Here is a 15,486-nt window from a genome sequence, read left to right as displayed (position 1 = left end):
CGCTTTAGATCCTATAGATGAGATGAATATTTACAATTATTATTAGGGTTATAATTATATTCGAGTGCTGATTGCCGTGTATAGTTAGTTAACGAAGCTTCCCCTGAAGTCTAAATATTGTAAGGCAGTTTGTCGTGTGCGTATCATGGACACGCATGCTTATATCGCCTTCCGTTTCTCTACCACGGTTGCGCTTTAAAACCACGGCGCTGCAAGTGTGCTTTCCTTTCCTTCCCTCTTCTCCGCCCTTAAACTGGCTCTCTTAACTACTACACGCAGAGACAAGAAACAGCGTGCGCTTTAGATCCTATAGATGAGATGAATATTTACAATTATTATTAGGGTTATAATTATATTCGAGTGCTGATTGCCGTGTTATAGTTAGTTAACGAAGCTTCCCCTCAAGTCTAAATATTGTAAGGCAGTTTGTCGTGTGCGTATCATGGACACGCATGCTTATATCGCCTTTCCGTTTCTCTGCCACGGTTGCGCTTTAAAACCACGGCGCTGCAAGTTTGCTTTCCTTTCCTTCCCTCTTCTCCGCCCTTAAACTGACTCTCCTAACTACTACACGCAAAGACAAAGAAACAGCGCGCGCATGCGATCCCACAGATGAGATGAATACATATATATAGAAAAGCATCAGTCATAGCTCTCGAAGTATAGCCTTCTGAGCCGTTTCCTTTTTTCTTTTTCTGTTTTTTTTTTCTTTGAAAGAAGTCCTATCAGGGTTATTATAATTACACGAAGGTATTTCGCCCTCGCCAGCAGCAGTACTTGAGATAGCTATTCCGGCGGCTAGCTTCCCACGCTATGCGTGCCGCCCTCGCACCTGTTAAAGCTTTTCCTAGACGCTAGAGCTATACTATTCCTGCGCAACCTTGAGCGATCGGAAAGCGCGTTTTCCACGCTTGGCCGGCGGAGAGGGGAGGCTTCGTTCCGGCCGCGAAGCTCTCCACATCCCCGTAAGGTGCCTGGTGGTTGTCTCGTGCTGACGATGCCCTCTCGGTGAGCGCATATTTCCCCCCTCATCTTTTAAGAGATTCAATACATACAAGCATTTGTCTCGCAAACCAGATTTATTTCAAGGGAATTTTCCACGTCTCAATAATTTCTCTCGTCGTATTCGAGAGCTGATTGCCGTGTTATGGTTTGTTAACGAAGCTTCCCCTCAATTCTAAATATTGTAAGGCAGTTTTCCTAGTCTCTAAAGCCGCTCGAGTTCACGCTGCTCCTCTGGCGGCCATTTTTCCAAGAAATTATGCCTTCCAACCACTCAGAATAGCAAAAATCGACTGTCGCGGACAACACCAGCCCCTTTCCACATTGGTATGAGGCTCGGAGCAGGAGCTATGGCGCTTGAAAGTAACCGCTGGCTTGACGAACCAACCGACTGAGCTACCTTTCCGGGCAACATTGAAGGATCACGAGTTCAAATCACAAGTTATGTTCCTTTTTTCCGCCCCCTTTTTTTTCTTTCTTTTTAATGTCTTTTCCTTCATTTTATCGCTGTACGGAAACCCTCCTAAAAAAAAAATTATATATCCTCAATTATGTGTGGCCACACATGTGCCGGTCATAAATACCAGGTTCTCTAGCCGAGTGCCATCCATGCGGTATAACCGAGCTCAGATTGGCCCACCTTGACTGATCAAATTGGGCACCACTGTAGGTTAAATGAGGCGTACAACTCCTGCGGGACCCGCCGTGGTTGCTCAGTAGTTATGGTGTTTGAATGCTGAGCACGAGGTCGCGGGATCGGACCCCGGCCACAGCGGCCGCATTTCGATGGGGGCGAAATGCGAAAACACCCGTGTACTTAGAATTTGGTGCACGTTAAAGAACCCCAGGTGGTCGAAATTTTCGGAGTCCTCCACTACGGCGTGCATAATCAGAAAGTGGTTTTGTCACGCAAAACCCCATAATCAAATTTTTCATTTAACTCCTACGGGGACGGTAGAGTATCCGTCTCCAGTGCAAAAGGACCGTGATTCAAATCCCGGTGCCGCGCAATTCTCCACCGGAAAATACAAAAAAAAACGTGTGTTGAGAAAATTGCACAAACAGGCCTGGAGTGCGGCCTGATCCCGGTGACCAGAACCGGTAACGCACTCTCTCACCAGAGCAGGATTGGCCGCCCTGGTGCAGTACTTGGCCACAACCTCCTATATGAATACAACAATCAAACCCCGGCCCTCAGTCCCCAGCAGCCGCGAAGCAACTGACCGCGGCGGCGGTCAGATCTGTGACGCTGCAGAGGGTGCTAAGAATACCTGGCTCCGGACAGGCCGCCATTGGAATCTGAACCTGGCAACGTTTAACGTTAGAACGCTATCTAGTGAGGCGAGTCTAGCAGTGTTATTGGAGGAATTAGAGGGTAGTAAATGGGATATAATAGGGCTCAGTGAGGTTAGGAGGACAAAAGAAGCATATACAGTGATAAAAAGCGGGCATGTACTGTGTTACCGGGGCTTAGCAGAGAGATGAGAACTAGGAGTCGGATTCCTGATTAATAAGGAAATAGCTGGTAACATACAGGAATTCTATAGCATTAAAGAGAGGGTGGCAGGTCTTGTTGTGAAGCTTAATAAGAGGTACAAATTGAAGGTGGTACAAGTCTATGCTCCTACATGCAGTCATGATGACCAGGAAGTCGAAAGCTTTTATGAAGACGTGGAATCGGCGATGGGTAAAGTCAAAACAAAATACACTATACTGATGGGCGACTTCAATGCCAGGGTAGGCAAGAAGCAGGCTGGAGACAAGTCAGTGGGGGAATATGGCATAGGCTCTAGGAATAGCAGAGGAGAATTATTAGTAGAGTTTGCAGAACAGAATAATATGCGGATAATGAACACCTTTTTCCGCAAGCGGGTTAGTCGAAAGTGGACGTGGAGGAGCCCGAATGGTGAGACTAGAAATGAAATCGACTTCATACTCTGTGCGAACCCTGGCATCATACAAGATGTAGACGTGCTCGGCAAGGTACGCTGCAGTGACCATAGAATGGTAAGAACTCGAATTAGCCTAGACTTGAGGAGGAAACGGAAGAAACTGGTACACAAGAAGCCAATCAATGAGTTAGCGGTAAGAGGGAAACTAGAGGAATTCCGAATCAAGCTACAGAACAGGTACTCGGCTTTAACTCAGGAAGAGGACCTTAGTGTTGCAGCAATGAACGACAATCTCATGGGCATCATTAAGGAGTGCGCAATAGAAGTCGGTGGTAACGCCGTTATACAGGAAACCAGTAAGCTATCGCAGGAGACGAAAGATCTGATCAAGAAACGCCAATGTATGAAAGCCTCTAACCCTACAGCTAGAATAGAACTGGCAGAACTTTCTAAGTTAATCAACAAGCGTACGACAGCGGACATCAGAAACTATAATATGGATAGAATTGAACACGCTCTCAGGAACGGAGGAAGCCTAAAAACAGTGAAGAAGAAACTAGGAATAGGCAAGAATCAGATGTGTGCGTTAAGAGACAAAGCCGGCAATATCGTTACTAATATGGATGAGATAGTTCAAGTGGCTGAGGAGTTCTATAGAGATTTATACAGTACCAGTGGTACCCACGACGATAGTGGAAGAGAGAATAGCCTAGAGGTATTCGAAATCCCACAGGTAACGCCAGAAGACGTAAAGAAAGCCTTAGGAGCTATGCAAAGGGGGAAGGCAGCTGGGGAGGATCAGGTAACAGCAGACTTGTTGAAGGATGGTGGTCAGATTGTTCTAGAGAAACTGGCCACCCTGTATACGCAATGCCTCATAACCTCGAGCGTACCGGAATCTTGGAAGAACGCTAACATAATCCTAATCCATAAGAAAGGGGACGCCAAAGACTTGAAAAATTATAGACCGATCAGCTTACTGTCCGTTGCTTACAAAGTATTTACTAAAGTAATCGCAAATAGAATCCGGAACACCTTAGACTTCTGTCAACCAAAGGACCAGGCAGGATTCCGTAAAGGCTACTCAACAATAGACTATATTCACACTGTCAATCAAGTGATAGAGAAATGTGCAGAATATAACCAACCCTTATATATAGCTTTCATTGATTACGAGAAAGCGTTTGATTCAGTCGAAACCACAGCAGTCATGGAGGCATTACGGAATCAGGGTGTAGATGAGCCATATTTAAAAATACTGGAAGATATCTATAGCGGCTCCACAGCCACCGTAGTCCTCCACAAAGAAAGTAACAAAATCCCTATAAAGAAAGGCGTCAGACAGGGAGATACGATATCTCCAATGCTATTCACAGCATGTTTACAGGAGGTATTCAGAGGCCTGGAGTGGGAAGAATTGGGGATAAAAGTTGATGGAGAATACCTTAGCAACTTGCGATTCGCTGATGATATTGCCTTGCTTAGTAACTCAGGAGACCAATTGCAATGCATGCTCACTGACCTGGAGAGGCAAAGCAGAAGGGTGGGTCTGAAAATTAATTTGCAGAAAACTAAAGTATTGTTTAACAGTCTCGGAAGAGAACAGCAGTTTACGATAGGTAGCGAAGCACTGGAAGTGGTAAGGGAATACATCTACTTAGGGCAGGTAGTGACCACGGATCCGGATCATGAGACTGAAATAACCAGAAGAATAAGAATGGGCTGGGGTGCGTTTGGCAGGCATTCTCAAATCATGAACAGCAGGTTGCCACTATCCCTCAAAAGGAAAGTGTATAACAGCTGTGTGTTACCAGTACTCACATATGGGGCAGAAACCTGGAGGCTTACGAAAAGGGTTCTGCTGAAATTGAGGACGACTCAACGAGCTATGTAAAGAAGAATGATGGGTGTAACGTTAAGGGATAAGAAAAGAGCAGATTGGGTGAGGCAACAAACGCGGGTAAACGACATCTTAGTTAAATCAAGAAAAAGAAATGGGTATGGGCAGGACATGTAATGAGGAGGGAAGATATCCGATGGTCATTAAGGGTTACGGACTGGATCCCAAGGGAAGGGTAGCGTAGTAGGGGGCGGCAGAAAGTTAGGTGGGCGGATGAAATTAAGACGTTTGCAGGGACAACATGGCCACAATTAGTACATGACCGGGGTAGTTGGAGAAGTATGGGAGAGGCCTTTGCCCTGCAGTGGGCGTAACTAGGCTGATGATGATGATGATGATGATAGAACCACGCAAATGAAGATTCTAAACAGTTAGATTTATTGAACGATACAAGCGAGAGAAACGTAAGCGCGAAGAAAATTGGGAGCGGTAACCAAGCGCGCGGTTGTGCAAAATCTGTTAAAGTTGTTCGAATGAATGTGCGGGTCGCTTTCAGCTTGTGCGGCGCTTGCCGACTGCATCGCTGACGTGTGTGCGCCATCCAATGCAGTGCGATGGGCGTCAATTTTCGGCCGGTACACGGGAGGCATCTACCATGGCGAAGACTATATCCAGGTTGTGCCGTCGGCACCGGCTCTCCTTGTGGCACTGCTATCGTCTCCGACCATAGGGCCGCATGGATTGCGCTGCCTGCTTGCCTGGAGTGTCCTGCGCTTTGTGGGAGACCTCGTGGAGACTGCTTCAGCAGATGCAGAGGCAAACAGCAGGCCATTCGATAATGTTTGTTACGACCACGTTCTCTTGGTCATGGAACCTGTGTTCATGAGGAAGTACGACGAAATCAGTGAGTACTGTGCGCCGGCTATGGCGTGTCCATTTACACACGATATCATAGACTGCTGCAGATGTTACGATCTATAGGGTAAAAAAAATGCAGCAAATCACGGAGGTGTATTCTTAAACTCCCGCGCTACGGAATCATCGTCATGTCAAGCTGCTGTAGGGAGTAACATCGCTACTGTAATAGTGACACAAGATGAGTCTTTCTTACCTATGCGGAAGAGTTTCTCCTATAGCAGACTGAACCAATCTTACCGGCTTGTGAATCAGTTTATTGACAGTGATATCATAGTGGTTTCACCGTGTCAAGACAACGACCCTAAGCGCAGAGTATCATCGCAGTACTGGGACGAAGCTTCCAGGCAAAGCTTTTTACAGATCCTTGGTGTCCTCTCCTATTACAGACATTGAAAGCTACGCTACAACTGCAGTCGCGTTGCTTGTGTATTCAAAGAGCATCGGGATCACAGTTGTGGAGTGCAGGCACGTACCCAGGATAGCTTTTCGGGGGGGGGGTCAACACAAGGTAACCTATGCAAATGAGGGGAGGGAGGTAGCTTTACTAATACAAATGTGAATAATGCCCACCATTTGCCATAAAGACGCGTGAATCCGCAAAAAGCTGAAATAAGGTCTACCTCACAGATACGCCTGTGAGATACACCACTCCTTTACTTAGCAAACAAGGAAGAACATCAAATGGACTTGCGCATGACAGAAGCGCAGGAAGAACGCTGCCAAGAAAGGGTAAACAAGCGAAAGTAAAAAAATGAAGAGTTATAGTAGCGTTTTTTGAATGAGCTCTGGAAGATTTATAGAGAAATGTATATGTTTGCGGAACAATCACAGTTCTTTTGGATCCATCGTTCACTGCTCTACCAATTTAAGTGCCAAAATCGACCCGTTTTGCTATTTGGGAAGTTGCGTAACAATGCATGGTCACCAGTCCCGTACAATCGCGTAATGTGCAGGACGCTGTGGTTCTAGACGTACTGCGCCCACTTCGGAAGGTTAGAAAAAGACTCAGCAGAGAAGGGATTATGTCAGGCGGCTCCATTGATAACTGTTGAAGCGTGATTCAAAACACATGGAATTATTCTCCACTTCCGGCGACCTTTTCTCTGCTTCCTTTTTAAACAAAGAGATCTTGATCCATAAATTTGTTCACAAACAACAGTTAAATTTGTTAATTTTCGCTTTTCCTTCCTCTTTGGCTCTGCCCTTGGCTCATTGCCTTAGTATATCGCTTAATTTCTCAACTCTTTGGGACACATCTTTCCAGTTGCCAATTTTGCACGAAAAGTGCTGTACAATTAGGGAAAAGCCAGAAGACGTAACGGGTGACAATGATATTGTTTATGGTTTTAACGGTTATTGCAGGGTCTGATGATGGACGCTGTTTGGCATTATCTTATTTTCCACCTTATCTAACCCATATCGCGGGCATATGGTTCCGAGGATCTGCCAGCGTCGCGGCAAGCCGTGACTCCAGGAAATAATGAAGCAAAAGGAAAAGTTTAACGCAAGTGGCATTTTCTCGGGCCGCAACTCGTTCCTCGAGCATTTAGACCAGCTCACTAAGAACCGAATCCTTTTCCTGGTCCCTAGATCAGTCTAAACAAAGAAAGTTGAGCTAACAAAGCAACAGCGATGCGCGTTATCATTGAATAGATGGTGACAACTGAACTCATCTCGAGTTAATCGCGTGGGCACCGAATCGATGAGAAAACTGGCCTTCACGCCCTAGGAGATGCCGATAACTACCGCCATCCAAAAGGAGTGAAAAAATTGACAACCATACTACTCTGTGAAGATGGAATGGCAGCGAGAGCTGACGACAGTCAAAGCTCTCAAACGAGAAGCGAAGTGCTTCACCCACGTATGGGGAGTGCTTAACGCCTGGTTTACCTCAGCCGCGGGTCGGCCCGACGGTAGTGCAATACTGGGCCCAACCGCGGCGGAGGTGAAGCAGGCGTCAAGTGCTCCCCATACGTGGCCGGGCCTATCCCGAAGATTTCGAAGGGCGCAGGTTCCCTAGCGCACAGGGGTATGTGCCACTGAGCTTGGACCCTTTTGGCACTATCACCAGGACCGGCCCACATGAGGATTTTTTCTCTTGACGGATGACGAAAAAACTATATATAATAATATGATGGGATTTAACGTGCCAAAACCACTTTCTGATTATGAGGCACGCCGTAGTGGAGGACTCCGGAAATTTCGACCACCTGGGTTCTTTAACGTGCACCTAAATCTAAGTACACGGGTGTTTTCGCATTTCGCCCCCATAGAAATGCGGCCGCCGTGGCCGGGATTCGATCCCGCGACCTCGTGCTCAGCAGCCCAACACCATAGCCACTGAGCAACCACGGCGGGTAGGAAAAAAACTATGTAAGGTTAGTCATACGCAACTCTCGCTGTAAAAGGCATCAAAATGTTGACCGCCGAAGAGATTGATTTGTCAGAGCTTTAGGAATGTGTGTGAGGAGTGGTGGTGTGGCCGGGGAGGGGCGGGGGGGATGCCGCTTAAATTGGGGGGGGGGCGCCCCCCACTCTCCTGGGTACGTGCCTCGTGGAGTGGCAACTCTGGAGTTGGAGTGATTGCGGTATCTTCGCACACTTAAACGCACGTAATGGAATGGAAATGGAATGATGGCTCCAGTCGTACAGATAGAATGAGAATGGAAAGGGAGCCCAAGATTCCGGAATGGAGTTGGAATGAAATGTGTACATAGTCCTGGAGTGCTAAATGTCGATTTTAAGCGAGACTACAAAATTAGAAAACTGGTAAATTTACCATGCATTCAGACTTTGCCAATATATTGAATTGGTCCTACCGGTCGTTTTAGTATCTACCTACATGTAACTACTTTTTCCTCCATAATTACAAACAACACGCCATTCTCAGCGCAACTTCTACACTTCTCAAGACCCGAAAACCTTTCTGTGTTAAAAGGGTAAAGTGCGTTTAAAGAGCGCAACTTGTAGTGGTCAAGAATAATTCGGTTAGGCTCAGCAAACATGACTTACGACCAGACTTGCACATGTCACAGAAAAGAAGTAACCAATTACAATTACAATTACTTCAATGTAGTTGATTACAGTTACCAATTACTGCCCCAAGAAAGTAACTGAAAAACTAGTCAAAAGTAATCATTATATTTACGTTACTTTTCTGCGAATTTTTATTAACATTGCGCAGATAAAGTAAATAGAACGAACTGGCCTAGCACCTTCAGCGAGTCCTCTGCGGCTCTTCGCACATTGCCTATCTTCACTAAAATTTCCTTTTCAGAAATTCAGTCCGTTACCTTCCCTCGTTTTTCTCGCGAATACATCAACAGCGACACTGAAAATTCGCTCGATGTAGTCGCTTGGGTGTAGAGCGGTGTTGTAACGTATACGCATTTTACTAACGCACAGGGTTGCTCAGGATCTTGGTCCTCTATAAAGCGCAGCGCTTCATTGTCGCGGATACTTGGACAATACGTTTCCGGTTGGGCAAATGAAAAGTTGAAAAAAAAAATGAAATCGCCGGTATTTGATTTCTTGGCATTAATACGCTAAGCGGCCTTCGCTAATCGAGACATATCAGCGCCGGTTCACTTCGTCGGCCTACATCTGATGGAGCGTTCACACGAAATAAATACTCAGATAGTGGCTTTGCCTGTCTCAATGTCCGCCAGGCTGCTGCGTGGCACGATGTGTCAGCTGTTCTACGGCACCTTCGGCCGAATTCAGGTTTTGAAAGCTGCGTCGCTCTCTTACAGCTTGTCTCGTCAATAAAGTGATTGGTTATAATTAATTCGGTATGGAAAAAGAAAGTAAGTGAAGTACACTGAGCAATAAATTATGGAGTTTCACATACCAAAGCCACTTTCTGATTATGAGGCACGCCGCAGGGGAGGGCTCCGGAAATTTTGACCACCTGGAATTCTTTAACATGTACCTAAATCTAAGTACACAGGTGTTTTCGCATTTCGCACCCATAGAAATGCGGCCGCCGTGGCCGGGATTCGATCCCGCGACCTCGTGCTCAGCAGCCCAACACCACAGCCACTGAGCAACCACGGTGGGTCACACTGAGCACTTCTGAGTATCCAAAGCAAGCGGTAAATTACAAATTTAACGAAATATGTAATGCTTTAGAAAGAATTATTTTAATGTAATTCGTTGCGTACAAGTCTGCCTACGTCACAAGGATAGAGGCCAGGAATGACGTCGCAAATGGTTACACCCTGCGCGAGTTCACGGCAAGCTGAAACGTTCGTCATGATTTTCGGCGCACGCGCATGCGCACACTATCGTGGTTATTATGCCAGTGGGTGTGAAAAAAAAAAGATGTCACCTTGCAAAACATATCAATGGGTTTCACTTTTTATGTTAATCGTAATACTGAAGCAATATCCGCACGCATGACATGCCCAAAGGTGTAAGAGTATTTTGTATCACCACAACAAGTTGAGAGAGTTATGTTAACGTTTTTGCGTTTATGTGCAGCGCGACACAGCCCTTTCAAAATTTTTTATAGAAAGTATCCACTGCGATTCTTTACAGAGCAGCGGCCAATTTGAATATCATTCATTCATAGAAAGTCTATAGAAAGTCTATAGACATTTGTCTATGAAGTCTATAGACTCTTTATAGACATTTCTTTAGACTAGTCTACAGAGAATCTGTAGACTTATGGTCATACAATTTTTATAGACTACTCTATAAAAAGTCTGAGTCTATAGATTTCCCTATAGACTGTCCATAGGCAGTCTATAGACTTATGGCTATAGACGTTTTATAGACTAGTCTATAAAAAGTCTGAATCTCTAGACTCTCTATATGCTGTCTATAGACTGTCTATAGAATAATGAGAATTCATGTTTGTAGACAATTGTCTGCAGAATGTCTATAGACAAGTGTACAGGCTTATATTTCTACATTTGTAGACTAAAGTCTATAGAATGTCTATAGACTAAAGTCTATAGAATGTCTATCGACAAATGTCTGTAGACTATCTATAGACTATTCCTATAGATAGTCTATAGACTTATGGCCGTACACTTTTTATAGACTATAAAAAGTCTGAGTCTATAGACTGTCTATAGAGTGTCTATAGATTAATGGAAATTCACGTTGGTAGACAAATGTCCCCAGAATGTTTATAGACAAAAGTGTTTAGGGTTATACTGTTCTATATTTGTGGACTGAAGTCTATAGCATGTCTATAGACAAATGTCTACAGACTATTTATAGACATTTTATAGACTTCAGTCTACAAACGTAGAACTATATATACAGTTCTACATTTGTAGAATAAATTCTATAAAATATCTATAGACAAATGTCTATAAATAGACTATAGACATTTGTCTATAGACATTCTATTGGCTTCAGTCTATAAAAGAGAACTATATACAGTTCCGCTTTTGTGGACTTAAGTCTATAAAATGTCTATAAGCAAATGTCTATAGACTACCTATAGACATTTGTCTATGGACATTTTATAGACTTCAGTCTACAATAATAGAACCATATATTCCTAAACACTTCTTTCTTTGACATCCTGCAGACATTTGCCAATTAACATGACTTTTCAATAATTTATAGACATTCTATAGACACAAACATTTTATAGACAAGTCTACAAAGAGAGTATAAGGCCAGAAGTCCATAACTATCTGCTATCCAGGAGTTAGTTTATATTTTTGTTTACATGTGGTAGCAAAACATTTTAAATGTATTTATGCATGTGCGCCTGTGGCTTTTCATCAGCATTTATGCATTAACGTTAGTAGATTAATAATGCTCATGAACCAGCTGTACTCTCATATATGTTGCATAAACAGGCAGAATTGAAGTGCTGAATCATGCAGTGGAATCAGTGCAGTGCAATCATGCAGTGCAACGTTCAGGCAGACTCCGCACACCGCTACAAGCGTTTACGTGCCTGGCGCACTCGTTGAGAATTCAAATTGACGCGGACAGATGGCGCTCATTGCGCACGCGCAGGAGCTCCGCGCGCCGGGGCGCGCGCGCTCCGAGAAGTCCGTGCGCCTTTTTTTATTATTGTCTCTTTCTCTCTCTGCGCCCCATGCGCGCCGGAACGGGTTGCCTTTGTTTTCCATTTTTCATCATTTTTTCATGAACGAAGGAAATGCGCTGGCAGGTTGTATTACAAATGCTGTGGGCTATCGTATGAGACTGGAACGCACACAAGGATGAATGCGCTGTTTGTAAAAGCCGTAACAGGGCCCTTCAGACGCTCGCCTTATTGCCAGCGACCATGAGTAACACAGTGCATTTGTAGCATATCTTCCAGCGTACCGCCAAATGTGATGCCCGCACGTCATAATCATCATCATCATCAGCCTGGTTACGCCCACGGCAGGGCAAAGGCCTCTCCCATACTTCTCCAACTACCCCGGTCATGTATTAATTGTGGCCATGTTATCCCTGCAAACCTCTTAATCTCTTCCGCCCACCTAACTTTCTGACGCTTCCCTTCCCTTGTAATCAGTTCCGTAACCCTTAATGACCATCGGTTATCTTCCCTCCTCATTACGTGTCCTGCCGATGCCCCCCATTTCTCTTTCTTGATTTCAACTATGATATCATCAACTCGCATTTGTTCCCTCACCCGATCTGCTCCTTTCTTATCCCTTAACGTTACACTTATCATTCTTCTTTCCATAGCTCGTTGCGTCGTCCTCAATTTAAGTAGAACCCTTTTCGTAAGCCTCCAGGTTTCTGCCCCGTACGTGAGTACTGGTAAGACACAGCTGTTATAAACTTTTCTCTTGAGGGATAATGGCAACCTGCTTGCTCTTCATGATCTGAGAATGCCTGCCAAACGCACCCCAGCCCATTCTTATTCTTCTGATTATTTCAGTCTCATGATCCGGATCCGCAGTCACTACCTGTCCTAAGTAGATGTATTCCCCTACCACTTCGAGTGCCTCACTACCTATCGTAAGGTGCTGTTCTCTTCCGAGACTGTTAAACATTACTTTAGTTTTCTGCAGATTAATTTTTAGACCCACCTTTCGACTTTGCCTCTCCAGGTCCGTGAGCATGCATTGCAGTTGATCCTCTGAGTTACTAAGCAAGGCAATATCATCAGCGAATTGCAGGTTACTAAGGTATTCTCCATTAACTATTATCCCCAATTCTCCCCAATCCAAGTCTCTGAATGCCTCCTGTAAACACGCTGTGAATAGCATTGGAGAGATCGTATCTCCCTGCCTGACGCCTTTCTTTATTGGGATTTTGTTGCTTTCTTTATGGAGCACTACGGTGGCTGTGGAGCCGCTATAGATATCTTTCAGTATTTTTACATACGGCTCGTCTACACCCTGATTCCGCAATGCCTCCATGACTGCTGAGGTTTCGACTGAATCAAACGCTTTCTCGTAATCAATGAAAGCTATATATAAAGTTTGTTTATATTGCGAACATTATTCTATCACCTGATTGATGGTGTGAATATGGTCTATTGTTGAGTAGCCTGTACGGAATCTTCCCTGGTCCTTTGGTTGACGGAAGTCTAAGGTGTTCCTGATTCTATTTGCAATTACCTTAGTAAATAGTTTGTAGGCAACGGACTGTAAGCTGATCGGTCTATAATTTTTCAGGTCTTTGGAGTCCCCTTTCTTATGGATTAGGATTATGTTAGCGTTTTTCCAAGATTCCGGTACGCTCGAAGTCATGAGGCATTGCGTATACAGGGTGGCCACTTTCTCTAGAACAATCTGCCCACCATACTTCAACAAATCTGCTGTTACCTGATCCTCCCCTGCTGCCCTCGCCCTTTGCATAGCTCCCAAAGCTTTCTTTACTTCTTGCGGCTTTACCAGTGGGATTTCGAATTCCTCTAGACTACTCTCTTCCATTATCATCGTGGGTGCCACTGGTACTAAAATTTTCCGTTCCGATGATAGGTCAAAGCAATCAGTACAGCAATGAGGTACTCATATGCGTGGCCGCGTAGGCATACCGCCTGCGAAATACTGGGTGGGCTCAGAGAATTTGGCACATATTTTAAGTGAATGAGACACTTTGATGAGTTTATAGTGCAGGATATCAGTCAACGAAAAACCGCCCGATATTAGTGATGCAGCCTAGATACAAAGACAATGTGAGAAGTATTTGAGAATCGGAGGAGACACAACGCGCACACCACATGCGCGACATCGGTTCATCGCACACTCACAAAGACCGCGTTGTCAGCTACAAACATTACGAGTCTCTGTGCTGTTAGCTTGCTGCCTGTTTGGAATCCACTTGTAGCTAAAGTTGGCGTTCATAACATCTATTATCCCAATTGGATCGGCGTTTTGCTTTCTTTATTATACTGCCGCAAAAGTCATGCTATGACAACTGTGAAGGCTGTCTTGGGATTGCCGAGAGCGACTACGTAGATCATATTATGTGGTCAACAAATGCGGAGGTGTACACTATGTGTATACTAACGTTTAAAAATAGGCTCTACAGCAATCTCAGCAGTATACAACTTCAGTGGCTTATATCAAACGCAGCTCCGTATTATCTACCGGTACCTGTGCTTGTTTACAGCGTACAGCGCAGATTAACAATTTTTGCCTATTGCCAATCTATAGACGGCATGTAAACCGGAAGCAATAACAATTTTACAGTATCGGCTGTTTTCTACTTCATCTCACGCCTTACCACGATCGGTATACGGGCTGTTCGCGCAAGTTAACATGACCTTTAGTGACGTTCCACTCTATGGCCTTCACCAGCGGTGATATAGGAAACCGTGGAAAATAATTCGAATTGCAAATAAGTATACGGGGTGTTTCACTTAATTTGAGCCAGCATATGGAAATGGTACGTAGCTGAAGAGAACGAAGGTAATATTTGTCATCGCTTGAAGATACTCAGATAATTTTTGTGCATTCCCATGATTAGATCATTAGTGTTAATTTATTTCTCAATCATTTTCATTAGATGAAAACTCTCAATGATAAAATTGTAGGGCAACGTTAGAAACTCCCGATACAGCTTTCTGTTGCTCAACACGTGCTCCATAGAAGTGTTTTTCTGAGCGTGAAGAAACCCGCGATTACATGCAATGTGGCTCGAGCGGCTGGTCGCGCAGCAATATATATATATATATATATATATATATATATATATATATATATATATATATATATATATATATATATATATATATATATATATATATATATATATATATATATGTGTGTGTGTGTGTGTGTGTGTGTGTGTGTGTGTGTGTGTGTGTGTGTGAATGTGTGCGTGTGCGTGTTTGTGAAGAACTACGTGGAGTGGGAATTGAGAAGAAATATGCACCTTATCGACTCTCGTCTATAGACAGTAGCCGAAGAACGAACAACAATAAATAGAGACTGTACCGACTTTTGTCTATAGTTAGTCTACAGAGCGGAAGTAGACAAAAACGAAACAAACACCTTATCGACTTTTTTCTACAGACCATCTATAGACTGCAAATAGACAAAATGAAATAGAAATCTTATCGTCTTTCGTCTATAAAAAGTCTATAGACAAACACTAGACAAAAATAAATACAGATTGTATCGACTTTTGTCTATAGGTGTCCATTGGGGGGAAGTAGACAAAAAAGAAATAAACGCCTTATCGTCATTTTTCTATAGACCATCTATATACTGCGAATCGACAAAAAGCAATAGAAACTTTATCGACTTTCGTCCATAGACCGTGTGTAGACAAATAATAGACAAAAATAAATAGAGACTGCATCGACTTTTGTCTATAGGTAGTCTATATAGGGGAAGTAGAAAAAAAAGAAAGGATCACCTTATCAACTTTCATCTATAGACCGTCTATAAACTG

General features: G+C 44.0%; 1 protein-coding gene across 1 annotated transcript in view; it reads left to right on the top strand.

Annotated features, from left to right (window-relative positions):
• LOC142574760 (endothelin-converting enzyme 1-like) overlaps positions 1–15,486 on the top strand; it is a 102,780-nt gene that overhangs the window by 36,983 nt on the left and 50,311 nt on the right. The window contains exon 10 of the mRNA XM_075683778.1: positions 5,345–5,638. Within this exon, the coding sequence (XP_075539893.1) occupies positions 5,345–5,638 (294 nt within the window). The remainder of the gene's footprint in view (positions 1–5,344; positions 5,639–15,486) is intronic.

This window comes from Dermacentor variabilis, chromosome 3 (genome assembly GCF_050947875.1).
Source record: "Dermacentor variabilis isolate Ectoservices chromosome 3, ASM5094787v1, whole genome shotgun sequence".
NCBI lineage: Eukaryota > Metazoa > Arthropoda > Arachnida > Ixodida > Ixodidae > Dermacentor > Dermacentor variabilis.
This window is presented reverse-complemented; position numbering and strand designations above follow the sequence as displayed.